General features: G+C 42.8%; 1 protein-coding gene and 1 pseudogene across 1 annotated transcript in view; one reads left to right on the forward strand and one right to left on the reverse strand.

Annotated features, from left to right (window-relative positions):
• SNX27 (sorting nexin 27) overlaps nucleotides 1–27,012 on the forward strand; it is a 75,992-nt gene that overhangs the window by 35,332 nt on the left and 13,648 nt on the right. The window contains exons 3-7 of the mRNA XM_004588897.3: nucleotides 7,948–8,140; nucleotides 11,205–11,269; nucleotides 13,121–13,225; nucleotides 18,928–19,006; nucleotides 21,376–21,539. Coding sequence (XP_004588954.1) covers nucleotides 7,948–8,140; nucleotides 11,205–11,269; nucleotides 13,121–13,225; nucleotides 18,928–19,006; nucleotides 21,376–21,539 — 606 coding nt within the window. The remainder of the gene's footprint in view (nucleotides 1–7,947; nucleotides 8,141–11,204; nucleotides 11,270–13,120; nucleotides 13,226–18,927; nucleotides 19,007–21,375; nucleotides 21,540–27,012) is intronic.
• LOC131479611 (small ribosomal subunit protein eS27-like) lies at nucleotides 19,704–20,253 on the reverse strand (annotated as a pseudogene).

Here is a 27,012-nt window from a genome sequence, read left to right on the forward strand (position 1 = left end):
CTTGAAAGCCCCGGGATCCCATATGGGCGCCGGTTCTAATCCCGGCAGCTCCACTTCCCATCCAGCTCCCTGCTTGTGGCCTGGGAAAGCAATTGAGGACGGCCCAATGCACTGGGACACTGCACCCGCGTGGGAGACCCGGAAGAGGTTCCAGGTTCCCGGCATCGGATCGGCGCGCATCGGCCCGTTGCGGCTCACTTGGGGAGTGAATCATCGGATGGAAGATCTTCCTCTCTGTCTCTCCTCCTCTGTGTATATCTGGCTGTAATAAAATGAATAAATCTTTAAAAAAAAATAATTTTTATTTAAAAGTTTAAATTTTATGATACAATTCTGTAGAGTCTGGGATTTCCCCTCCCCCAATTCTCACCCCCGACTGATTTTCCCCATATTGTTAAAATAGTAAAGCCCTTCATAAGGAGTTGTAATTCTATCATTCGGTTATTTAAGTGTGTCCCGAAATTGCTGGTACCACATATGTCCAGCAGTTTCATTGGGAGTCCATCTTTGATTTGGAAGTAGAGATGCATGTTGCATTGTGTCTTCACATCTGGATATGGTAGTCTTCATTACGCTATCACTACATATTCCGAAAATAGGCAAAAAAAATTTTAATTAAGAAAAAAGTTCCAGGTTCCTGACTTTGGCTTGGTCCATATCTGCCCTTGTAGCTGTTTGGAGAGTGAACAGATGCATGGAAGAACTTGCCCCTCTCCCAACTCCCCGATAATTCCGTCTTGGAAGTAAACAAGCCTTTTAAAAAGTAAAACAGGAGCCCAGAGTGGTAGTCTGGTCGCTAAAGTCCTCGCCTTGCATATGCCGGGATCCCATATGGGCACCGGTTCATATCCCAGCTGCTCCACTTCCCGTCCAGCTTCCTGCTTGTGGCCTGGGAAAGCAGTCAAGGACAGCCCAAAGCCTTGGGACCCTGCACCCATGTGGGAGACCAGGAAGAAGCTCTGGCTCCTGGCTTCGGGTCGTCTCAACTGCGGCCATTGCAGTCACTACTTGGGGCGTGAACCGTTGGATGGAAAATCTTTTTCTCTCCCTCTTTCTCCTTCTGTCTGTAAAATCTGCCTTTTCAATAAAAATAGTTAAATAATTTTTTTTAAAGTTTGTTCCTTTTTAAGGGTTTACTCTGATTTTTTTTAATCATTAATGTGTGTTAGGTCTATTTCTAGGATGAGCTACTATAATTAAAAATGTTATGTTGTAAAATTAATGAACAGAGTTTTGCGTAGATCTCATTTCTTGAGTGCATGACTCAAAATAGAATTGTAGGGTCTTATGGTAAGTCTAGATTTGAACCTTGTAAGAAACTTTTCCAAAGTGTGTTGACCATTTCTACATTCTCATATACAGCAGATGTGAGTTCTAGTTGCTTCATAACTTCTTGAATACTTTTTTTTTTTAAATTTCTAACCATTCCTGTGGGTGTGGTGATAGCTCTGATTTTAATCTGATTTTAATTTACGTTTATCTTATGACTCAGGTATGAACTGATTTTTGTTATGTCTCTTGGCCATTTGTGTATCTCCATTGGTGAAACAACCCTTCCACCTTTCTGCCTTTTTAAATAATCGTATCACCTTATTACTATGTTCTTTGTGTATCCTGGATGTAAATCCTTTATCACAAAGGTATTCTCCCAGTCTGGCTTTTCTTTTAGTATTTTTTCTTTTGAATAATGTATTTGAAAGAACAGAAGGTTAAGTTTTGGTGAAGTTCAACTGATCAGTTTTTTTATTTATGCTTTGGCTTGATAAGAAATATAACTAATCCAAAGACAAAAATCTGTTTTTTTTATTGAAGCTTCATAGTTTTACTTCTCTTTCTTGTGAAACTTTATGAGGACATGGTTTATATACTATAGGTTCAACCATTTAAACTGTGTAGTTTAGTGAGTTTTAGTGTGTTTAGGATTGTACATCTATCATCACAATCAATTTTAGAACATTTTCATTACTTCTGAAAGACACTGTTGCCAGTCACCCTGCCCCAAAACTTTTCAACCGCTTCAGCTAGACAGCCACTAATCTGTTTTCTGCGCTTTTTGATCTATTCTGGACATTTGCCGTAAGTAGAATCATGTGTTTTTTGTGACTGATTTCTTTTGCTTAGCTTAATGTTTCCAAAACAGATTCATGTTGGAGCATATATCAACACCTCATTTTCATTGCCAAGTAACATTGTATTAAATGCACATACCACTTTTATTTATTAACTTTCCAGTGAATGGATATTTGGGTTATTTCTGCATTTTGGTTGTTAAATGCTGTTACTTATTTGTAAGTTTGTGTGTGTGGGTATATATTTTCATTTTCTTGAGTGTTTATCTAGGAATGGATTCTTGGGTTATAGGATAATGCTTGTGCTTACCCTTTTTTTTTTTTAAGATTTATTTGTATTGCAAAGTCAGAGATACAGAGAAGAGGAAAGACAGAGAAGAATATCTTCCATCTGTTGATTCATTCCCCATGTGGCCACAAAAGCCAAAGCTGCGCTGATCTGAAGCCTGGAGCCAGGAGCCTCTTCCAGGTCTCCCATGTGGCTGCAGGGTCCCAAAGCTTTGGGCCGTCCTCAACTGCTTTCTCGGGCCACAAGCAGGGAGCTGGATGGCAAGTGAGGCTGCCAGGATTAGAACCAGAGCCCATATGGGATCTGGCATGTGCAAGGCGAGGACTTTAGCTGCTAGACTCCCGTGCTGGGCCCATACTTTTTTTTTAAAGATTTATTCATTAATTAATTTATTTCTATGTTTTTGCAAAGGCAGATTTACATAGAGAAGGAGAGACAGAAAGATCTGTCCGCTGGTCTATACCCCAAGTTGTTACAGTGGCCAGAGCTGAGTTGATCCAAAATCAGCAGCCAGGACCTTCTTCCAGGTCTCCCACATGGATACAGGGTCCCAAGGCCTTGGGCCATCCACAACAGCTTTCCCAGGCCAGAAGCAGGTAGCTGGATGGGAAATTGGGCAGCCGAGACACGAACTGGTGCCCATATGACTGGTACACAAACTGATGCCAATATGGAATCCTGGTGTATACAGGGCAATGATTTAGCCACTGAGATATCACACCGAGCCTTGTGCTTATTAGTGTTTTTAGAAACTACCTAATTACTTTTCAAAGTGTCACAGTTCTCAGTCTTACACTTAAATCCATTGGAGTCTTCCTGTAGCTTGTGTAATACAAGGATCAATATTCTTTTTAGCATCCTGTGTTGAAGCAAATATCCTTTCCCTATTGAAATACCTTGATATCATTGTTGAAAACCAATTTGCTATAAACATGCAATTCCTTTTCTTGACTGTATTCCATCAATTATATGTCTGAACATATCAACATTTACATCCATCGGAATTGGCGTCTTTAGGAGAGTTCTCCCTGGAAAATGATTCAAATCTTCCAGATTCTTTGTGATTTCGTATAATTTTGGATTGAATCCTAGACACTGTAATTGTTGCATAGTGTAGACTCGGGTTGTATAATCTTCCTCTGAGGAGGGTTTTTTGATTGTATATGACAGTCAGCTGTAAGCTGTGTCACCTTCAAACCCCAGCGTTTGCTATGCTCCTCTGAGTCTCTGTGCTTTTCAAGAAGGGACTGGCATGAGGCACATGTGGTGTTCATTCATAGGATTTAGGAATCCCTTTCTCTGGCTCTCCCTTTTAAGGGATTCATCGTTTACTCTGGTGACACAACTTCAGTTTCCTAGGATATCTTTTTCAGAGTTTGTAGATAGTTACTGTCAGTGGCATTGTTGGTCCACAGGGAGTTTATGCAATACTTATTTTTATTGGAAAGGCAGATTTACAGAAAGGAGAGACAGAACAATTTTCTGTTTGCTGGTTCACACTCCTCAAATAGCTGCAATGGCTAGAGTTGAGCTGATCCAAAGCCAAGAGCCTCCTCCGGATCTCCCATATGGGTGCAGGGTCCCAAGGCTTTGGGTCGTCCTCCACTGCTTCCCAGGCCACAAGCAGGAAGCTGGATGGGAAGCAGGGCCACAGGGACCAGAACTGGCGCCCATATGGGATCCAGGCCCGTTCAAGGCGAGGACTTTACCCACTAGGTTACCATGCCAGGCCCTTTCACAGTTATTCTAAAGTCCCTGCCTGCTAGCTTCAGCATCAGGGACATCTCTTAAGTGTTGGGTCTTTTTCGTTGTGCCTTTTTTTGTTTTTTCCTTTTCTCTTACTGTTTAATTGAATGCCAGTCATCATGTGTAGAACAGAACAGATGCATGTAAATACTATTTGAGCCTGGAGATGAAGAAACCTCTTCTGTTAGAGTTGAATCAATTAAGCTAGGTTTGGGTTTTATTGAAGCTATCAGTTATTTTGTTGTGCCACAGCCTTCAAGTTTCTGTAGCAGTAGGCTACTGTTATGTTATATTTAGAATGTTCTGGAGAATTTTTCCCAGTGTTCATTCTCCCTCTTCCCCAGGCATTCAGCTACCCCTACATGCCTATCCTCCAGGCCCCCTAGAGAAATTCTTTCCATGTTTTTAAACCTCTGCCCCTGGTTGACTGTTCTTGCCTTTTACTTGGCTTAGACTCTCGGTGAAGGTAGATGTTGTCTGGTCTGGCCTTAATCTTAGGCAAAGTTGTGTCCCTGTGCCTTGGTTCTTTTACCCTCTCCTTAGTGCAGCCAGTCTCTCTGCTTTATGTCTGTGTTTAGTCCTGAGAAAGAGCACTTTTTCAGGTGTTCCATCTCACCCCATCCCCCTATTGTAGATGGCCTTGCTTAGTATCAGTTTAAGAACCTTTCTTCAGGGCCCGACTGCGTGGCCTATCGGCTAAAGTCCTCGCCTTGAACGCCCCCAGGATCCCATATGGGCGCTGGTTCTAATCCCGGCAGCTCCACTTCCCATCCAGCTCCCTGCTTGTGGCCTGGGAAAGCAGTCGAGGACGGCCCAAAGATTTGGGACCCTGCACCTGTGTGTGAGACCCGGAAGAGGTTCCTGGTTTCTAGCATCGGATCGGCACAGCACCGGCCGTTGCGGCTCACTTGGGGAGTGAACCATCAGACGGAAGATCTTCCTCTCTGTCTCTCTCCTCCTCTATGTATATCTGACTTTGTAATAAAATAAATAAATCTTAAAAAAAAAAAAAAAAGAACCTGTCTTCAAAAGTACTGAGTATTTTGCTTTTTCTTTCCTGGAAGCAGTGAGATCTTTGCCAGTGCCCTCCATATAAGAGTTGGAAGAAGTAGTAGAAGAGAATGGTCTGGAGGAGTGAACTGGTATTGTGTCAACGCCCTGTGTTCCTCGACCAACAGGGGAGACACGGTGGAAGCCCATGGAAAAGACATGCAAATGAGCAAGAAGTTTCCTTATGTCTGGAGTGGAAGTATTCATACAGCTTCTCAAATCTTTAATAGAAACAGAAGCAGGTTATGATAGCTGCTTAATGTCCTTGTCTTTTGACTTTTGTCTCTGTCATTTCTGACTGTGTTTCTATGGGACTTTTTTTTAAATTTATTGCTTTTATTATATTTTTGACAATCTTTACATAGTTAATTAGGATAAAAAAGATTCAAGGGCTATAGGAAAGTGGGTAAGACTATTATTTCCATATTGTTTCCTTCATGTTTAATGGAGAATATTAAGGGAGAAGGCCCACCCAATTTCCCACCCTCCCCAGGTCTTGGATATAGGGCATGCTCCACGGTTCTTGCTCAAGTGGTTTTGATAGTTCACCAGTTATGAATCGCTGCCAATCTTGCCACTCCAAGCACGATAAGGTCTTTGAAGAATCCACTGATTGACATAGTCCTCTATGGACTCTTCTGACTCCTGGTCATGTATCAGATTTTCTTACAAGTACCATGCGCTAACCGATTGCGCCACTGGAGCCACATGTATCAGATTTTCTTGATTCTTTATATGTATGACAATTTTTGATTAGATGTTGTTCATTGTGGATTTAATGTTATTGAGTGCTGGATTTTTTTAGATTCCTTTAAACAGTGTTGGGGATTTGGCAGTTGAGCGATTTATAAATTATTTTGGTCCTTTTGAGACCAAAAATAATTTTTAAGCTAGTTTAGGGTAATGTTAATTATGTTTTAATTTATTTGAGAGGCAGTGGGAAAGAAACAGAACTCCCGTCCTCTGGATCACCTCAAATGCCCACAGTGGCCAGGGCTAAAGTCTGAAGCTGGGGATTATGTCTACCATGTGGAATACGGGACCCAAGTACTTGAGTTGTCACCTTCCGCCTCCCAGGGTGCACTTTAGCGGGAACCTGGAGTCAGGAGTAGGGCCAGAACCTAAACTCAGGCACTCCTGTGGGATGTGGGCATTCCAGCCTGGATCTTAATCACTACCCAAACACTCACCCTTTCAGGTTGGTTTAGAGTAGTTTTAATGGTAGCACTAATGTAACCGCACTCCTAAAGCATAGCCTTGGTTGAATCCACTTCTTAATTCCCTATAGATGCACGGAGGTGTCTTTATCTTGGTTAGAGGGAAGTTGAATAATTCTGTGCCTTGTGCACTCTGGGAAACATTCATTTGCAGCTCTGGGCTATCCCCTACTCAGCCAGAATTTGAGAGGACCCAATGCGGATTTCTGGAGCTCTATCTCTGTAGCTCCCTCTTTTGTGCTCAGCCCTGCAATTCTAGCTGGTTTGATTTCTGAACTACAGTCTGTCTATTCAACTAGGTGAAGTTGCCACACTCCGGGCAATCTTCCCTGAGCTGCCCTATAGGCTTTCTGCAGGTGGGAAGCCAGTGTTTATGGTTATCTCGTTTTGTTCCTTTTTCTCGGGGATCACAGTTCTTAGCTGTCCAGTATCCGAAAACAGTTGTTTCCTATATTGTGTCCGGTTTTCCAGTTTATGGTGGGAGGTCAATTACAGGCCATTGAGAAGTCTCCAGATTGTCCTGTAGAAGCAGAATACTTTTATTTGGAAATAATTCAGTTAAAAGTTGATTTAAAATGTTTTTGACTTTAAGAGAAATACCAGTGGAATTCTCCCTTATATCATATAGAATTAAATAGTTATATATTGTATTTAATTATTATAACTATACATTATGATGAATTAAATGGTTATCAAGAGCTTAGCTTCTGTTTTGTTATTTGCAATAGCTATTTGATAATAAAAAAAAAATGACTGTTGTTTATGTCATTTTTAGGCCTTTTCCTTGGAATTAGCCTTAAAGCCAGTTTGAGCCCCACAGAAATATTAGTCACATTGCTTTAGAATCAACCCTGGGTTTTCATTGCCTTCCAAACTGACTAATTCTACATTGACTTCAAAAACATTTCAACTCTGAAATTAAAATCCATCCTGAGAAACTGGTAATTGCCTTTGAAGATACTTAAAAGTGTGTTGGAGGTAAAATTGTGATCATGCGCCATCTGAAGGGCTTAGCTCTTTTGTACATAATAACTTTCATCACATTTGTTAGAAGTGGTCTTACTTTAAAATGACGTTGAAGGGGCTGGCATAGTGAATAAAGCTGCCACCTTAGATGTAGGCATCCCTTGTGGGAGCCAGTTTGAGTCCTGGCTGCTCTACTTCCCTTACAGCTTCCTGCTTATATGCCTGGAGAAGCGATGGAAGATGCCCAAGTCCTTGGGCCCCTGCACTCATGTGGGTGACCCAAATGAAGCTCCTAATGCCTGTCTTCAGTTTGCCCAGTCTTGCTTGGCTGCTGTAGCAATTTAGGAAGGAACCAGCAGAGGAAGACCTGTCTCTTTCTCTCTAGTCTCTCCCCCCACCTCTCTCTCTCTCTCTCTTTCTCTCTCTCTCTCTCTCTCTATATATATATATATATATATTATTTTTTTTGAAAGAAGAAAATAAAATGACATTGAATACAGTTTCTGTTGAGTGCATAGAAGAACACAGTGAACCAGTTTCGCATTGAGTATGGCATCAGATGGTTTGCACTGTAATTTATAGTAAGTAGCTTTTTTTTATTCTTCACCAGGTATACAATGTTTACATGGCAGGCAGGCAGCTGTGTTCTAAGCGGTACCGGGAGTTTGCCATTCTCCACCAGAACCTGAAGAGAGAGTTTGCCAACTTCACATTTCCTCGACTTCCAGGGAAGTGGCCTTTCTCATTATCAGAACAGCAATTAGATGCCCGACGTCGGGGGTTGGAAGAATATCTAGAAAAAGGTAAGCTAACCCATTAAAGTCAACTATTGTTGGTAGACACAGGGTCTAGGTATAGAACACATCATAAACTGCCGTGTTAAGTTTGCAGAAATTCAGTAGTGAAACTAAGGTTTCTGACTAACCATGGCATGGTTTGAGACTTGATGGCAAGACATTACAGTGATTATAAGAAGTCTGTCTTTTTAGCTCATTGAGCAAATGGAAAAATTAGTATTTCTTGATGCATTTAATGGTACTTTTAATGGGCTTTTATTTGTAGGGTTATATTATTTGCTAGCAAGCACTCAGACTTAATAATATGCTGAATTGATTTGAGAACTAAATAAGCTATATTTAAGACATTTTCGTAAAATAGTTCTTTTAAGAAAAAAATAAATTTATTTGAAAGAGTTGCAGAGAGAAAGGGAGAAACAGATGTTCCATGTGCGCCTTCACTCCCCAAGTGGCCGCAGTAGCCATGACTGAGCCAGCCTGAGGCCTGGAGTCATTCCACATAGCTAGCAGGGGCCCAAGCACTTGGACAATTTTCCACTGGTTTCCTAGGCTCATTAGTAAGGAGCTGGACTAGAATGGAACAGCCAGATCCCTGCTTTCAAACAAAAGATGGACTCAGGGAACCTGTTGGAAATGTGCAGACAATGGGATGCTGGACTGTCTGACATTGTACCTGCAGTGTCGGGGCACACTTAAATAAGACACTGATGGGATTATGACTCCTTATGAAGGACTATACTATTTGTAGCAAAAATCTGTCAGGGGGTAGAAGTTGGGGGGGATTCCCAGTCTCTACGAAATTATGCCACAAAGTTCAAAAATTCCAAATAAAAATATAACAAACAAACAAACAAAAAGAATGTAGCAGCCAGGGCATGTGCCCATATGGGGTGCAGGCATCACAGGCATTGGCTTTACCCACAGTGCTACAATATTAGCCTCCATTAAAACTATTCCTTTTTTTTTTGAAGATTTATTTATTTTTATTACAAAGTCAGATATACAGAGAGGAGGAGAGAAGAGAGGAAGATCTTCCGTCCCCAAATGACCATAACAGCCAGTGTTGTGCTGATCAGGAGCCAGGAGCCTCCTCCAGGTCTCCCACGCAGGTGCAGGGTCCCAAGGTGTTGGGCCGTCCTCAACTGCTTTCCCAGGCCACAAGCAGGGAGCTGGATGGGAAGTGGAACTGCCGGGATTAGAACCGGCGCCCATATGGGATCCCGGGGGCGTTCAAGGCGAGGACTTTAGCCACTAGGCCATTGCGCCGGGCCCTAAACCGATTCTTGATTCACTGGCATATCTTACCTGAGAATTTCTTACTCGTACTTTTATAGGTTTGCTGAATTGTTGGTAATTTAAAATTTGAAATTCGTTTATTCTGAGCAGGCTACATGTAGAAGTATGGAAGCTCACTTGATATTTTTGAGCTCCAAGTGATACATTTTGATTCTACAGTGTGGGCACTAAAACATTTATTTAGAAAGACAGGGAAATAACATAGATCTTTTCAATTTATCAGTTAACCCTGTGGCTCTCAGAAAAGACTTTGCCTCATGACATTATCCAGCTACGAATTTGGTTGCTGTGAAATAGATCTTTCTTTAAAATCTTAGTCTAGGGCCCGGCGGCGTGGCCTAGCAGCTCAAGTCCTCGCCTTGAACGCCCGGGATCCCATATGGGCGCCGGTTCTAATCCCGGCAGTTCCACTTCCCATCCAGCTCCCTGCTTGTGGCCTGGGAAAGCAGTTGAGGACGGCCCAACACCTTGGGACCCTGCACGTGCGTGGAAGACCGGGAAGAGGTTCCTGGTTCCTGGCTTCGGAGGATCGGTGCGCACCGGTCAGTTGCGGCTCACTTGGGGAGTGAATCATCGGACGGAAGATCTTCCTGTCTGTCTCTCCTCCTCTCTGTGTATATCTGGCTGTAATAAAATGAATAAATCTTTAAAAAAAAAATCTTAGTCTAATAAGTAAAATATTACATGATATTTAGTAATTCTGTGGCCTATGTCCTTAGATAAGAACTAATTGACCTAGTTTTTTTTTTTTTTAAACTTTGTTAGGGAGCCTCGTCCTTGCAGAACACTTTATTTCCCCCAATAGAAGGTAATAGAACTTTCTCATCTATTTTTAGCTTTTTCTATCGTGGGCTGGCCTCTGAACATAGCCCATGGGAAATGAAAAGAGTACATGTTTTAGAAAAAATCAAATGCAGTAAATCATCAGTGTAATTTACCACTCTCGTGAGGGTGTCAGCAAATTAACTTTCTTAGACATGGAGGATCAGCCAATTAGCTACCTGCCTGCTTGCTTGCTTGCTTTACTTTTTTTTTTTTCCTTTGAGTGATTGATTCTGAAGTTAGCAAGGTGGAGTGATTCGCTCATCCTGATACCTAAGTACATACCCATTTTTTCCAAAGTGCCTTTACATGTTTGTGGTTCTTGTATTAGCCTGTTCCCATGCCATATAGATCTTTTCTTTTTCTCCATTTTCTGGTTCTCTTTTTGGGTGATGTTTAGCAAGTTATGTCTTTGCATATTGTATTCCTCATTTTAGATTCTATTTAGGTGAATACTTGTCATGCCTTAAAATCTCATATCCCAAGGACCGGCATGGTGGTCTAGTGGCTAAGGTCCTCGCCTTGAACGTGCCTGGATCCCATATGGGCACCGGTTCTAATCCCAGCAACCCCACTTCCCATCCATTTCCCTGCTTGTGGCCTGGGAAAGCAGTTGAGGATGACTCGAAGCCTTGGGACCCTGCACCCGCGTGGGAGACCTGGAGGAGGCTCCAGGCTCCTGGTTTCGGATCAGCGCAACACTGGCTGTTATTGTCACTTGGGGAGTGAATCATCGGACAGAAGATCTTCCTCTGTCTCTCCTCCTCTCTGTATATCTGACTTTGCAATAAAAATAAATAAATCTTTAAAATAAAAATCTCGTATCCCAGAGATGGCATGCTTCCTCACTAGTGTTTGCCACTGATGGTTTAAACAGATATCTTGATGCGCTGTTGACTGTATCGTCTGGGTGTCAGGGCCTTATGCCAGCTTCTCATTTTGTTTTCTGTAGTATGTTCAATACGAGTCATTGGTGAGAGCGACATCATGCAGGAATTCCTATCGGAATCAGACGAGGTAAGTGAATACCCCTGAGTGTCTCTTTTTCTCTAGGATCCTTAGGGAGTGGGGAGGGGGTGATACAAACATAGAAAGTGTAGATTTAGTTACTGTGGTCTCACTAATTATTTTATTTCTTTTACTTCTTTTCTCTTATATCCTATCTATCATATAAAGCCTGGTGCCAGCCCCGCTTTCTCTCTGCATTCTTCTTTGATGGCTCGGGTTATCGATTTTTCATCCCTAAACTTCTGCAGCCCGGGCCTCTCAGTTAGCACCTTGTTGCAGTCCTGTGCTCTGACTTTGATACAGTCAGATTATTAATTACTTTGAGTCCCTGTAGGTCAGAGCTAAATCGTAGTCATCTTTATGTTCCCAGTGCCTTACCAGAATATCAGGCATGTTGTAGATGCTTTTTCATAGGAAAAAAAAGTGGCTGTAATGTACCATCCACTAATTGTTTATTCATGTATCTGTGTTGTGTTTTCCACATTGGATTAGAAGGTTCTTGCAGATAAGGGCTTAAAATAAAGTACAACAGTTCCCTCTTATTTGTGGTTTTGCTCTTTGTGGTTTCAATTACTTGTGGTCAACTGCAATTTGAACATATTAAATGTAAAACTACAGAAATAAATATGTCATAAGCTTTAAGCTGTGTTGCATTGTGAGCAGCGGGATGAAATCTTCCCCTGTCCTGCCCTCTTGCACCTTGGCCGTGCATCATGCCCGTGTGCAGTGTGCCCTCTCTGTGGGTGCTCCCCCTGCACCAGGCGCTGAGCAGCTGCCTGGGCTGTCAGATCGACTGTTAGGGTCACAGTCTTTGGAATAAGCAACCCTAACCAATTTTACCTAACAAAGGCCCTAAAACTCAAGTGATGACTAGTGGCAATTCAAGTATGTCAAAGAAAGGAGGGGAAGTGCTTCCTTTAAGTGAAAAGATAAAAGATTCCCAATAATAACAACAATGAAAATCACATGATGAGATTGCAAAGCTGTATGGTGAGGATAAGCGTGTCTGTGAAATTGTGAAAAAGGAAAAAGAAGTTCATATTAGTTTTGCTGTTGCATCTCAGATTGCGAAAATTATGGCCACAGTGTAGGATGATTCAGGGGTTGTTACTATCCATGGCTTCCATCGGGGGTATTGAAACATGTGCCCTGTAGGTAAGGGGGTATCACTGTAAGGTTTGGGACAGTTTTAGGAAATCAATAGTGCTTTCCTTAAAAATAGGAAGTGAAGATGGAGTTACTGCTAGTTACTTCTCTCTAGTAAAAAAAATATATGAGGCCTAAAATCTGCTAAAGGAATCTGTTTATCCTCTAATGAGAGTATTTCTTTTGAAAAAAGAGACTAAGAAATGATTTCTCTTTGTTAGGGAAAAAACTGAACTTCAGATTAACTCAGATCCTTTTGCCCTTCAGAGGTATCCCGATTGTCTGAGTTCAGACAGAAACTTAGGCTACCCCTGAAGCCAATCTACATGGCTTACCATTCAAACTAGAGAGTGTTTGTTGAAACCACTGCTGTGGTTGTTTTCTTATTTGTGAAACTGAATGAGGTGAGGGAAGTGAACCCAAAAAGTCTCAGCTATGTTTGTCCCAGGCTGTTCTACCTAAGTTTTCTGTTTTGAAACGAGAACACACTTCGCCTCAATATGTTTCTCTGCTTTCTGTCCTCCTCAGAGATCGACTTTTGCTGCAGCCTGAAGTCAGCTTTGTGACTTAACAAATGAGTTGATTTTTCAGGTGTCTTTTTTTTCTCGTTTTCATTGGAATTCACTTCCTCTGTGTTACATGTTTAGGTTATTGTTTAGCCAGCCTTTTACAAGGATATATGGGTCATAAATTCTTTCTCTGCTTTTTTCCCAGAACTACAATGGTGTGTCCGATGTTGAGCTGAGAGTAGCATTGCCAGATGGAACAACAGTGACAGTCAGGGTCAAAAAGAACAGTACTACAGACCAAGTGTATCAGGTAAATTAAACAGTGGACTTGACATTGGATGGTGTGAAGAAATGTAGCTTAAGTGAGTTAATAACATAAGGTGCTTAGGGCATCTGGCACATGAGTTTGTTAAATATTTGCTATATTTATTACCAGTGTGAAAGTATTTTTCTGTCTTTGGAAGAAAGTATGGTGAATGTCCCAGGTTGCCATGGTCGTAAATAGCTCCTTTTTTTTTCTTCCTTTTTTCCTTAATTGTAAAAATAAAACAAGCTTTATAACACATGACACCAGAGTACTACATCTCCGCATTACCCATATTTTGTAATTAATAAGGTTTTGCAAAACTTGTATCATGTGTCTTTTTTTTCCTTTAACTTTTTAAAAACATTGTTTATTTATTTGAAAGACAGAGTGAGAGAGAGATCTTCTGTAAGCTCACTTCCCAAATGGCCACAATAACCAGGGCTGGACCAGGTTGAAGCCAAGAGCCAGAAACTATCCGGGTCTCCCAGGTGGTTTACAGAGGACCCTAGCACTTGGGCTATGCTTTGTTGCTTTCCTAGGTGCATTAGCAGGGAGTTGGATCAAAAGTGGAGCAGGCTGGGACTCAGTGCTCATATGGGATGCCTGCTTTGCAGGCAGCAACTAACCCTCTGTGCCACAGTGCTGACCCTCTGTTAACACTTTTTTTTTAAGATTTATCATTTAATAAGAATTGTTTATTTTACATGAAAAATCAAAGTTACAGAGAAAAGGAGAGGTCCCCATCCACTGGTCTACTCCCCAAATGGCTGCAATGGCCAGAGCTAGGCTGGTCCGAAGCTGAAAGCCAGAAGCTTCCTGCAGGTATTCCATGTGGACCAGTCTTTGCTGCTTTCCCAGGCCACAGGCAGGGAACCAGATCGGTATATGTGCTGTTGAAGCAAGCATTAACTAGCAGGGAATTGGATCGGAGGTGGAGCAGCTGGGACTAGAGCCAAATGCCCATGGGGGATGCTGGCACCAACAAGTGAAGGATTGGGGTACTATGCCACCAAACCAGTTCCTCCTTTAACGTTTTTATTTAAAGCAAATTCTGTTTTATTGGACATGTGTATATGCTTGAATATATATGTGTGTGTGTGTGTGTGTGTGTGTGTGTGTATTTTTTTAAGATTTATTTTTGGGCCCAGAGTGGTAACCTAGTGGCTAAAGTCCTTGCCTTGCACACACCGGGATCCCTTATGGGAGCTGGTTCTAATCCTGGCAGCCCTGCTTCTCATCCATTATTTTTTATATTTATTGGAAAGTAAGATACACACAGAGGAGGAGAGACAGAGAGGAAGATCTTCTGTCCATTGATTCACTCCCCAAGCGGCCACCATGGCAGAAGCTGAGCTGATCTGGAGCCCGGAGCCTGGAGCCTCTTCTGGGTTTCCCATGTGGGTGCAGGGCCCCAAGGCTCTGGGCCCTCCTTGACTGCTTTCCCAGGCCACAAGCAGGGAGCTGGATGGGAAGTGGGGCTGCCAGGATTAGATGCCCATATGGGATCCCAGTGCATGCCGATTGAGGACTTTAGCTGCTAGGCTCCTATGCCAGGCCCTTGAACATGTATCTTTTTAAAAAATTAATGTTAGTCTTACAGAATCACAATGCCAGTATCAAACTTAAAAAATAGCACGATTTTTTAGTATTAACTCATTAACTATTCCATAATGAAAATTTTCCCAATAGTCTAAATTGATTTTTTTATAGTCAGTTTTATAAAATCTGGATCTAAATAGGGTCTTTTTTTTTTTTTTTATCATAATTGATTACTAAATTTAGTTTATTTGCTAAGCAGCGAGACAGAGCTGCCCTCTGCTGGCTCACTCCCTAAATGCAAACAGTGCTACCTGGCTGAAGCTGGGAGCCAGGATCAGTCCAGGCGTCTCATGTGGCTGCAGGGGCCCGAATGCTTGAGCCATTTCCTGATTCCTCCCCAGGTCTGCATTAGCAGGAAGACAGGGTCAAGAACTTTTTAATGCTTTTGTCTTTTTAAAATTTATTTATTTTCATTTTATTTGGAAAATAGAAGGACAGATGAACAAAAATCTTGCTCTTTTTCGATGCTTGAATTGTTCCATCTTGGTCTGCAGAAATTCCTTCACATCTGTTCTGCTGCCTTTAGTTTGGAAAGGCGGAGATAGAGGCACCCAGAGGGAGAACACCTGCTGCTCTCTACTGATTCACACCCAAAATGCCTGGCTCATTTAGAGCTGGGCCAGACTGGAGCTGGGAGCCAGGCTTGCAATCCAGGCCTCCCACATGGGTGCCAGGAACGCAGTCACTGGACTTTTCACTGCTGGCCTCAAGGGCCTGCATTAACAGGGAGCTGGGTTCAGGAACTGGAGCCAGGGTGGAACCCCAGGACTCTAATATGGGACACTGTCATCCACCAGACTAGACATCACCCTTCCTGTGTGCTTTTAATGTAGTACATTCGTTCATGATAGAATCCTGGCTTTAGGTACCACAGGATGTCCCAGGCTCATTTTAGTATCATGTTTATATTATTCCCTAACCTAGATCTAAAGTAAGCCTTTTTTCTCCGGGAGTTCTAATTCTTTTTTAGTGAAAAATTATATATATATATTTAAAAATACATCTTTTTTTTTAAAGATGTATTTTTATTGGAAAGTCAGATATATAGAAAGGAGGAGAGACGAGAAGATCTTCCGTCCAATGATTCACTCCCCAAGTGAGTACAACGGCCGGTGCTGTGCCAATCCGAAGCCAGGAGCCAGGAGCCAGGAACTTCCTCCAGGTCTCCCCCACGGGTGCAGGGTCCCAAGGCTTTGGGCCATCCTTGACTGTCTTCCCAGGCCATAAGCTGGATGGGAAGTAGAGCTGCCGGGAATAGAACCAGCACCCATATGGGATCCTGGCGCATTCAAGGCGAGAACTTTAGCCACTAGGCCACCGCGCCAGGCCCAGAAATGATATTTAAAGATCATGAGGTGAGTTTTTTTAAATTATTTTTTATTGGAAAATCAAATATATGGAGAGGAGAGATAGAGAGGAAGATTTTGTGTTCTCTGATTCACTCCCCCAAGTGACCGCAACAGCCAGAGCTGAGCCTATCTGAAGCCAGAAGCCCCTTCTGCGTCTCCCACGTGGATGCAGGGTTCCAAAGCCCTGAGCCATCTTGGCTGCCTTCCCAGGCCACAAGCAGGGAGCTGGATGGGAAGCAGAGCAGCCAGGATATGAACTGGTGCCCATATCTGAGTTCTTTGTATGATTGTTGCTTGATTTCATTGACCTTTTTTAATCCTAACTTGATTAGGACTTTCAGGGAGATAAGCAAGTTTCTGAGTATTAATGTTTTTTGTCTCCTTAGTAGCAAGCATACTAAAGCACAGGATATGTGCAATATTTTGGCCATTTCTAAAGTTATGTAATGGAGTAGTTGCAAGCGTACTTCCATCTTACAGCTTGCTAGTGACTTGTTTTCTTGGCTATTTTTTTCTTTCAATATTTCTTTCACAAGGCTTGCAGTTTGGTTTTTGTCTTTCAATATTGTTCCTTGTTTCCTGTCACTATGACTTCCAGCTAGAAACCATTTTCTAAATTTTTTTGAAAGATTTATTTATTTTTATTGCCAAGTCAGATATACAGAGAGGAGGAGAGACAGAGAGGAAGATCTTCCTCCGATGATTCACTCCCCAAGTGACCGCAATGGCCAGTCACTTGGCGAGGACTTTAGCCACTAGGCCACCACGCCAGGCCCCATTTTCTAAATTTTTGAATCATTTTAGTTTCTCTCTGGCATGGTGTAGAATGGTAAGTTATAACACTGGTAATCATCCGTGCCTGCATCGCACCAGGGGCTAACCTAGGCCTGATAGTTTGAGCAGACACGGGAAGAAGGAATGAAATGATACTTCATTTACTGAACTACTGATATTTTATTCAATTAATAACAAAATTGGTCTTGAGAAGGAACTGTGTTACCACTGATTCATGGTTTTTGATTTGTGCGTTATTGTCTGTATGTAGCTTCGGCTTGCGTTAGTTTCCCCTTGAAGTCTTTCAGTTTCACGTTCGTCAGATTAGAAGCTCAGTTTCCTTGTTTAATTTGCCTCTGTTGTCACAACACTGTGCTAATTTCTTATGGGTTTATGATTATGGTAATTCTTAGGAAATGAAGGTAACTAATGTCTCCAGCCTAGGGTATAGATTATTGGAAAAGTAAATAAAAGTATTTGTGAAGCTTAAATAAAATTGACAGTGTTTTGAGTTCAAGAATGAGAGATGCAGATTTTTTCTGTAAGATTTATTAATTTTTATTGGAAAGGCAGATTTACAGAGAGAAGAGACAGAAAGATCTTCATTTACTGATTCACTCTCCAAATGGCCACAATGCTCAGAGCTGAGCCGAACCAAGCCACCAGCTTCCTCCAGGTCTCCAGTGTGGGTGCAGGACCCCAGTGAGCCCAGCTTTGTAGCCTAGTGGCTAAAGTCCTTACCCTGCCTGTGCTGGGATCCCATATGGACACCGGTTCTAATCCTGGCAGCTCTACTTCCCATCCAGCTCCCTGCTTGTGGCCTGGGAAAGCAGTGGAGAACGGCCCAAAACCTTGGGACCCTGCACCCACGTGGGAGACCTGGAAGAGGCTCTTGGCTCCTGGCTTCGGATCACTGTTGCTGCCACTTGGGGAGTGAGTGATTCAGCGGATGGAAGATCTTTGTCTCTCCTTCTCTCTGTAAATTTGAGTTTCCAATAAAAATAAATCAATCTTTAAAAATTTCTTGTTTTCGTTTTAATGTCTGTCCCCTTAAGCACATTGCTTATAAATTATGTGAAGAAAGACCTGGTGGAGTGAAATTACATTTCAGAAAGGAAAGCTGATATTTATAAGGAGAGGCTGTCATCAGCTTGAATTAGAAACGCAATCAAAAAGAAAACAAAAACAAAATAAAAAATGAAACAAACAAAAAACAAAACAAAGAGAAGTGTTCTTAGCTATTTAGGTCAAATACAGATGTTGGTTTTCCCTTCTCTTTCATACTTGTGCATTCTTAGAATGCATACATAGAAAGCAGGCAAGCCAGGCCCAGCGTGATAGTGTAGCAGTTAAAGTCCTTGCCTTGAACGCACCAGGATCCCATATGGGCGCCGGTTCTAATCCCGGAAGCCCCTCTTCCCATCTGGCTCCCTGCTTGTGGCCTGGGAAAGCAGTCGAGGATGGCCCAAAGCGTTGGGACCCTGCACCCGCGTGGGAGACCTGGAAGAGCTCCTGGCATCGGATTGGCTCAGCTCTAGCCATTGTGGTAACTTGGGGAGTGAAGCATCAGATGGAAGATCTTTCTCTCTGTCTTTCCTCATCTCTGTATATCTGCCTTTCCAATAAAAATAAATAAACCTTTAAAAACGAAACAAAAAAAAAAAAAAAAAAAAGAAAAGAAAGCAGGCAAGCCATGGACCTTGATTTTAATTTTTTTTATTATTATTTATTATTTTTAATTCATTAATTACATTGTATTATGTGACACAGTTTCATAGGTACTTGGGTTCTCCCCACTCCTCCCCAAACCCTCCCACCATGGTGGATTCCTCCACCTTGTTGCATAACCACAGCTCAAGTTCAGTTGATTTTAATTTTTATGAAGCCAGGATGACAAAACTCATTTTCTTCCCTCCTCCACATGTGCACACTTGCCATTTTTCTGTAACATTGTCTGATTTTATTTTCCTGTCTACACTTTAGGCTATTGCAGCAAAGGTTGGCATGGACAGCACAACAGTGAATTACTTTGCCTTATTTGAGGTGATCAATCATTCCTTTGGTAAGTGCCAGTAGTTAATATTAAGCTTTGTTTGGGTTGTTTTATCCTAATACTGTCTTGAGAAAAGCTTGAACACAGAGGGAGATCCCACTCTCATGGACTGTCTCCGCTTCATAAGCCAGACAAATCCCACTAAGGCCAAGTCCCAAGTTATATATTCAGGAGAGGTTCAGAATTCATATATTCCAATGGAAAATAGGCTTAGAAAAATAGGATATTTTGTTTAGTTATCAGTTACTGGTTGCTTTAGTGTGCCTTTGCTTGCTTCTTTTTTTTTTTTTTTTTTTAAGGCTTATTCTAACTTGAAAGGCAGATTTACGGAGCGAAAAGACAAGAGACAGATCTTCCATCTTGCTGGTTCACTCCCCAAATAGCCACAACAGCTGAAGCTGGGCTACTGCAAAACTAGGAGCCTGGAGATTCTCCCAGGTCTCCCTCGTGGGTGCAGAGGCCCAAGAATTTGGTCCATCCTCCACTGCTTTCCCGGACACATTAGCAAGGAACTGAATTGGAAATGGATTATCCAGGACTTAAACCGGTGACCATGGGATGCTGACACTGCTGGCGGAGGCTCATTTTACTACACTATGGCACTGCCCGCCCCCCCGCTCCCCACTCTTTGTAAAGATTTTTATTTAAGAATAGCGTTTTGATTTTGGAAATTGGAGATTAAATTTATTTATTTATTTATTTATTGGTATCCAAAATGTGTTTATTGGGAAGGTCTCCCATTCATCTTGATTCAGGGTGCCCTTAGTGCTGCTTCCTTTGGAAGGAACATCCTGCAAGTAAAAACATTCACAGGTTCAGGGATGCAGCCCACCACCTCCTCCCCCCAGAAACCCACCCCCACCTGCCACTCAAGCTCTCACTAACCCGAGCCCACTCCTACCACTGTGGAGACCAACACCTGGTTCCTGACCAACTACTTGTAGGAAAATCATTAACAGAATTCCACCCCTCTCCCGACATGCCACCCGGCCCCGTTTGCCAGCAGGCTGACCCATGAAGCCACTCACCTTCTGTAAGCCTCGCTTTGCCTCCCGTGGGCTGGCAGAGGACAGTGGAGCAGCCGACACACAAAACAACCGTCTGTGCGTGGCTAAAAACCGTGGTGATTTTGTAGCATCCTGGGCATTGACGTCCTTGAAGTAGGAACTGGGGCTCTGCACCAGGCGTTTCTTCTTGTGTCTCCTCTTCTCCGGAGAGGGATGCAGGAGGTCCTTGGCGAGAGGCAGATTCGTGTGGGGAGGTCGTCACCACCAGAAAGGGAGATTAAATTTGTTAGAAATGCTTGTATTAATGCATATGTTTAAGTTTCCACATGAATAGATTTGTTATTTCCGGGAAATTTTATTGCATGGTCACAAGAAGTTTCTCTGGCACAAGGTGGGGACGATGATCCTGTAGGTGGCAAAATCACAAAGAAGAAGGAGGCCTGAGGGTTTGCTTTACTGACATCTCTATGGTCTATGGTTCTCTTTCACGTGTCTCACGTCTTGCATACGGTCTCTTTCACACATCTTACATGCACACGTGCGAGCATGTGCACACACACAACGCTAAGACTAAAAATGGCATAGATACTACTAGTTGATACACCTTTCTTCTCCCAGAAAGGGGAGAGTTCAGTACGTTTGGGTTGTCTTGCCCAGCTCAAGGTAGAACAGCTTCAATTCCCTTATCCTTCCCAGCTGAACGGCTTACTCAGGCAGGTGTAAATTATGTTATAGAGGGTTGCTATGGTATCCAAACACAGATTCTAATCTTATCCTTTTCAAAGTTTTTGTTTTACCTTCTAAAGCTTGGGAGATATTAAGCTGATCTTTTGCCCCGATTCAAAGTCAAGTAAACATCAAGAGAGGAAAACAGGCTTTCCAGGGAAAGGCAGTATAGAGATTAAAAGTGGTCATGTTGTGGGCTGCTTGTCCGCTTGCTTGCAGGAAAAGGAAACAGTGTTGTGCACAAAGCACTTGGACTGTGGGGACTGCCTCAGGGTTTGGGGGTGGGCGTGGTGAGTGCCTTTCACCTTCTTGGAGACTTGCAGGAGAGACTGAGTGCTCCAAACCTGACCTAGAGGAGAGGCTGAGGGGACATGGGCTGTAACATCCCGATGTTATTTTGACTAAAGTTGGAGCTCATAGTGCCTGCTGAGTCATCGTGTTAGCTACAGGGTCAATCGCTTTGAGGCTTTACTGGCCATAGTCACAAAGGGGAAAGATTCACCCTGACACTCTAGTGTGCTGTGCTCCCAGCGCTGAGCTCCTTAGAATGCTTGAACTGATGCTCTGGTAATGGTGACCTGTCATGTGATCCGCCATGCAGAGTTTGTTTTCAACCCAGCATTCTATGTTTTGTCTTTCCCTCAGTGCGCAAGCTGGCACCTAATGAATTTCCTCATAAACTTTACGTCCAGAACTATACATCGGCCGTGCCCGGCACCTGCCTGACCATTCGGAAGTGGCTTTTTACAACAGAAGAAGAAATCCTCTTAAATGACAATGACCTTGCTGTTACATACTTCTTTCATCAGGTAAGTGAATAGATCTTCCTTGCTAACCTGTTTTTGCTTTTGGTTTTCTTCTGTTTGTGTATAGTTGATAAGTTACCAACCCAGTGTAACTTTTTGGGTAAGCCACTCTTCCTAGATCTGAGATTAACATAAAATCACATTTTACAAAAGATAAATATATTTTAGAAATAGAAATATACTGAAGTTTATTTATTCTAATTTTTATAAGTGATAGGAAGTGACTGACCACCTGTTCAAAATTTTTTTTAGTGTTTTCTGTACCTAGAGTTTAAAGCATCCAATAGTTCAGTTTATGACACAAAATAGTAGTTGTCCCCGTTACCTTTGTGTTCCCCCAGAGATAACCACTTTTACCTTTTTTAGTTGTTTCCTGTAGTTGTTATGTTTTACATTAACTTCTGTGTCTCTATTATACTTTGATTATTTAATGTTTCAGATTCAAGCAGTACCTCTTAATTTCCCACTCTTGAATATGAGACATTAGCCTCTTACCTTCTCCAATTCCTGCCGTATATCCACCCTGTTGCATGTCTCCCATCCCCTTAATACAGTCTCATGCACTCCAGCAGGTGCATCAGCCTAACCCAACCCTGCCCTCCCCCAAACCCAGCTCAAATGCCGGCTGACAGGTGCTGCAGCCCTGCCCAGACCAACTGATCTCTAGGTCCAGCTCTCCGACTCATCAGTGGAAGCAGTGGTCTATCAGCGGAGTCCCTGACATTCACCTACCAGACCCCCTCCCAGCCCAGGGTCTGGCATATGCTGGTGGGTGCTGTGGCACAGTTTCTGCATTCGCTGGCAGGTGCTGCAGCCCAGCTCTGGCCTGCCCCCAGTCCTAACTCTTGTGCTCACCAGCAGAAACAGCTTAGCAGGGGGGCCCTCCAGGATCCCCTACTAGGCTCTCTCCCAGCCTTGGATCTCACATGTGGCAGCAGGTGCTGCAGCTTAGCCTGATGTGGCCTACCCCTAGTCTTGGTACTCACTAGCCAGTGCTATAGCCTAGCCCAAACAGCCCACACCCCTTCTGGCTCTCACAAGTGCCAACAGATGCTGGGACCTAGGCCCAGTCTGGTCTACCACCAGACCCAGCCTACACACATGCCTTTGAAAAATACAGCCTTACCGAGCCCAGTCTGTCCCTAGCCCTGACTTTTGTGTGGGAGCTGCAACCTAGTAGGGGAGTCCCCAAAGTTCCCCTGCCAGGCCCACTCCCAGACCTCTTGTATGGTAGTTTGTGCTGTGGCCCTGCTTGGCATGGTCTACCCTCAGTCTTGACCTTTGCGTATGCCAGCGGGTGCTACAGCCTGCCTCCGCACCAACCCAGCCAGCTTTATCCCAGCCGTAGTAGCTCTTGCAAGTGTTGGTGAGTTCTGTGGTCCAAACTGACTCAGCCCATCAGCACCTCCAGCTCTCTGCACAAACCAGTGGGTGCTGCAGTTCCATAGAGACGAGCCTCAAGTCCCCTGGAGAATCTGCCCAGATCCAGTGTTTTCCCATTCTAATGGGTGCTGTGGCTTAGCATGATGTGGCCCATCCCCTTACCCAGACACTCATTGATGACTTCTGTGGCCTAGCCCAGCCAGGCATGCCCCTCAGCTCCAGCTTTTGCATGCATCCGTGGGCGGTAGGTGGTACTACTTAGTGCAGCCCATCTCTGTCACGTGAGTGTGTACATTGGTGTGACCCAGACCTGCACTCCAGTTTCTCCCTCTAAGCCACCCTTTCCCAGCACCCTCATCTACCTGCAAGTGCAGTAGCCCAGTCTGTAGAAGCCCCCAGAAGTCACCCCTCACCTGTCGAAACATGCCCTTAGTGGTCCCCATTACAGAATACCCCCAGGTCCCCTGTCCAGGCCCCTTGACGCATGGCAGTACTTGTGTATCTGGGGGCTGGGGTGGGGTGGCATGTCCTGGCCTGGCAGCCCCCACCTTCTGCTGCTCTGTGCTGCACTGTGACACTCAAGAATTCCCCACATATCTTACACACACATGCACACACAAAATAGACAATTAAAGGTCTGGTGCGGTAGCCTAGTGGCTGAAGTCCTCACCTTGCACACACTGGGATCCCATATGGGCGCTGGTTTGTATCCTGGCTCCTCCACTTACTATTCACTCCCTGCTTGTGACCTGGGAGGGGAGTAGAGGATGGCCCAAAGCCTTGACCCCTGCACCCACGTGGGAGACCTGGGAGAAGCCTGGATCCTGGCTTTGGATCGACTCAGCTCCAGCTGTGTGGCCACTTGGAGAGTGACTCAGTGGACAGGAGAGCTTTCTCTCTGTCTCTCCTCCTCTCTGTATATCTGCCTTTCCAATAAAATAATGATAATAAAATAAATCTTTTTTAAAAGATTTTATTAGTTACACTGGTGTAACTAACAGATTTGGCATTAACTAGGCCCAGAATGCCCACTGCTTTTATTATTTGGTTGCTGCTTTTCTCCCAGCAGTGTAAAATTGCCCAGGTACAAGGCAGTCTAGGCAGTTGCCTACAGCTAGGGCCGAAGGTCCTTCTTATAAACTTGTCCTACAAGCATTTTGTACTTGCTTTTGATGTCAGGTATTTCTAGGGATGTGTAGAAAATCCTAACTTAGATTTTGCCTCTTTTTGCATATCTACGTAAGTTCCTTTATATGTTCTTCATGACTGAATTGATATGCTATACATTGTTTGTTCTTTTATTTGTTCCAGAGTATTTTCTGATTATGTGGTTATAAATGATGCTATCATGAACTTAATGGTTAGGTATTTTCTTCAGAAGCTATTGTTTGTATTAATGCATCTTTGATGTGTGAACTGTTGCTATGCTTTGACTCCTAAACTTTTCATTATGCCAGTGTTTTTCCTTAGTGCCACCGATTAGTTTTTGAGAGTCAGTAACATTTTATGTAATAGTATTTGTCTTTTCCTTTGTAACTTGTTACATAGCTAGTCAGTGCATTTTATCTTCTCAATAAGTGTGCTTTTTTAATTTGCAAGTTTTTTTTTTTAAAGATTTTATTATTATTGGAAAGCCGGATATACAGAGAGGAGGAGAGACAGAGAGGAAGATCTTCCATCCGATGTTTCACTCCCCAAGTGAGCCGCAACGGGCCGGTACGCGCCAATCCCATGCCGGGACCAGGAACCTCTTCCGGGTCTCCCACGCGGGTGCAGGATCCCAAAGCTTTGGGCCATCCTCGACTGCTTTCCCAGGCCACAAGCAGGGAGCTGGATGGGAAGTGGAGCTGCCGGGATTAAAACCGGCGCCCATATGGGATCCCGGGGCGTTCAAGGCGAGGACTTTAGCCGCTAGGCCACGCCGCTGGGCCCGCAAGTTTTTTTTTTAAAGATTGATTTATTTGGAAGGCAAAGTTAGAGAAAAAATGAGGCCATGTCCGTCCTCTTGTTCGTTCCCCTAATGGCTGCACAGTTCAGCTGGGCTTGGTTCAAGCCAGGAGCCTGGAACTCCATCCAGGTGTCCCACTTGCGTAGCAGGGAGCTGGATGAGAAGTGCAGCAGTTGGGACTCAAGCCATAGGAAATACCACTGTCATAGAGAGCAGCTTAACCCTCTGCATTCACAGCTCTGGCTCCCTAATCTGCAATTCTGAAAAATGTTTTATGCTTTAAAGTGTCTGAGGTTTATCTCTGGATGTTGTAATATGAATGATCTAAGTTAAAATTTTTTGATATTACTGTCTGGATAGCATAGCAGCGTGGATTATATGATTTATGATATTAATTTATCTTTTATGAAATTTTACATATATGTGGGCAAACTGTAGTTCTTTTCTATTGATCTATTTCAATTTCGACTGTTCTTTTGATTATTGTTCATCTGTAATACATTTTAATATCTGGTAAGGTTATCTTGCCCATTTTATTTTTCCTAATTTTAAGCTGTTTCATAGCAATATATAAAGTATCCTTTTACTAGTCCAATTGAAGTTTTGTTAAATTGATAATTTAACTAGAGAAGAATCATCGTTTTTATCTGATGAAATACATAAGGTTTAAACATTTTTTAGGTCTTAAAATTTTATTCTCATAAAATGAATTATTGTTTTGGGTTTTTATAGATTAATTTATATTTGAAAGAGTGGTAGAGAGAGGGAGATAGAGAAAGATGTGCCATACACTGGTTCACCCCCTAAAAGCTGCAACAGCTAAGGTCAAGTCAAAGGCAGGTCTTCCATGTGGGGGCAAGGAACCCACACTTCTGCACCATGATTTGCCACCTCTAAAGCACATTAGCAAGAAGCTGAATTGCATATAGAGCATCAGGCACTGGAACTGGCCATTCTGTATAGGATGTGGGTCAAATGTCCCAAGCAGTAGTTTGATTTGCTGTGCCACAACATCTACTCTTTCACTGCTCTTTTGGTTCCTCAAATAAAGTTTTGTAATTCTATGTTTAAATAAGATGTTTTAAATTGATTTAAATTTTTATTTGAAAGGCAGATTTGACAGAGAAGGACAGACAGGGTTCACTGCCCAAATGGCCACAATGGCTGGAGCTGAGCTGATCAGGAGCCAGGAGATTCTTCCGGGTCTCCCATGTGGATGCAGGATCCCAAGGTCTTGAGCAATGCTTCACTACTCTTCCAGGCATGTTAGCAGACAGCTGGATGGCAAGTAGAGCAGCCAGGATACAAACCGGCACCCATATGAGATGGTAGTACTGGCAGTCAGAGGATTAGCCTGTGGAGCCACTGCACCAGCCCCAAAATACTTTTTATTTTTATTAATATTGTGAATACATTGTCTTGTATCATTGGAGTACAAAGTCATTAACTAGAAATAAGGCTGTCTGGTTCAGATACAAGCTTTGTATTGGGTAAATCAGCAAAACTTGCCTGAGATCTGTTTTCTGATCTGATAAAGGGGAATAATGCTTGTTTACTTTTCTATGGGTACCAAAATCTAAATTTTGGTGAGGGAGCGCATATGAAGTTGCTTTTAATTTGTAGAAGTGTAATACAAAAATGAAATATTTAGGTATATGAACCAGCTGTGTCTTTTGTAGCAGCATCTCATATCCAGCATGTTTTCTGAATGCTGTTGCCTTACATGACTTTTTAAACAAGTTCATTGAGATATAATTGAGATGCAGTAAACTGCACTTATATAAAACACTACTTTAGTAAGGTTTCTATTTACCTTCTATATTATTTTTAAATGTATACTCTGGTAGTTAACTTCTATGTTCATCAGCATATACCAGATCTCCCAAGGTTTTTTTTTTTTTTTCTGGTAAAACTAAAGCTCTCTATTCATTAAGTAACCATTCTCCACTTTCCTATTCACCACTCTTGACAAACACCATTCTTTGTGTTGCAGTAAACTACTTCAGATACTTAATTTGAGTGCAGTCCTGCAGTATTTGTCTTTTGTTGTCCTGCACCTGTTTGATTTAACCTTGTGTCCTAAAGGTTCATCCAGATTATACTTGTGTCACAGTCTTCTTCCTTTTAAGACTAACAAATATTTGG

Source organism: Ochotona princeps, chromosome 2 (genome assembly GCF_030435755.1).
Source record: "Ochotona princeps isolate mOchPri1 chromosome 2, mOchPri1.hap1, whole genome shotgun sequence".
In the NCBI taxonomy this organism is placed as follows: domain Eukaryota; kingdom Metazoa; phylum Chordata; class Mammalia; order Lagomorpha; family Ochotonidae; genus Ochotona; species Ochotona princeps.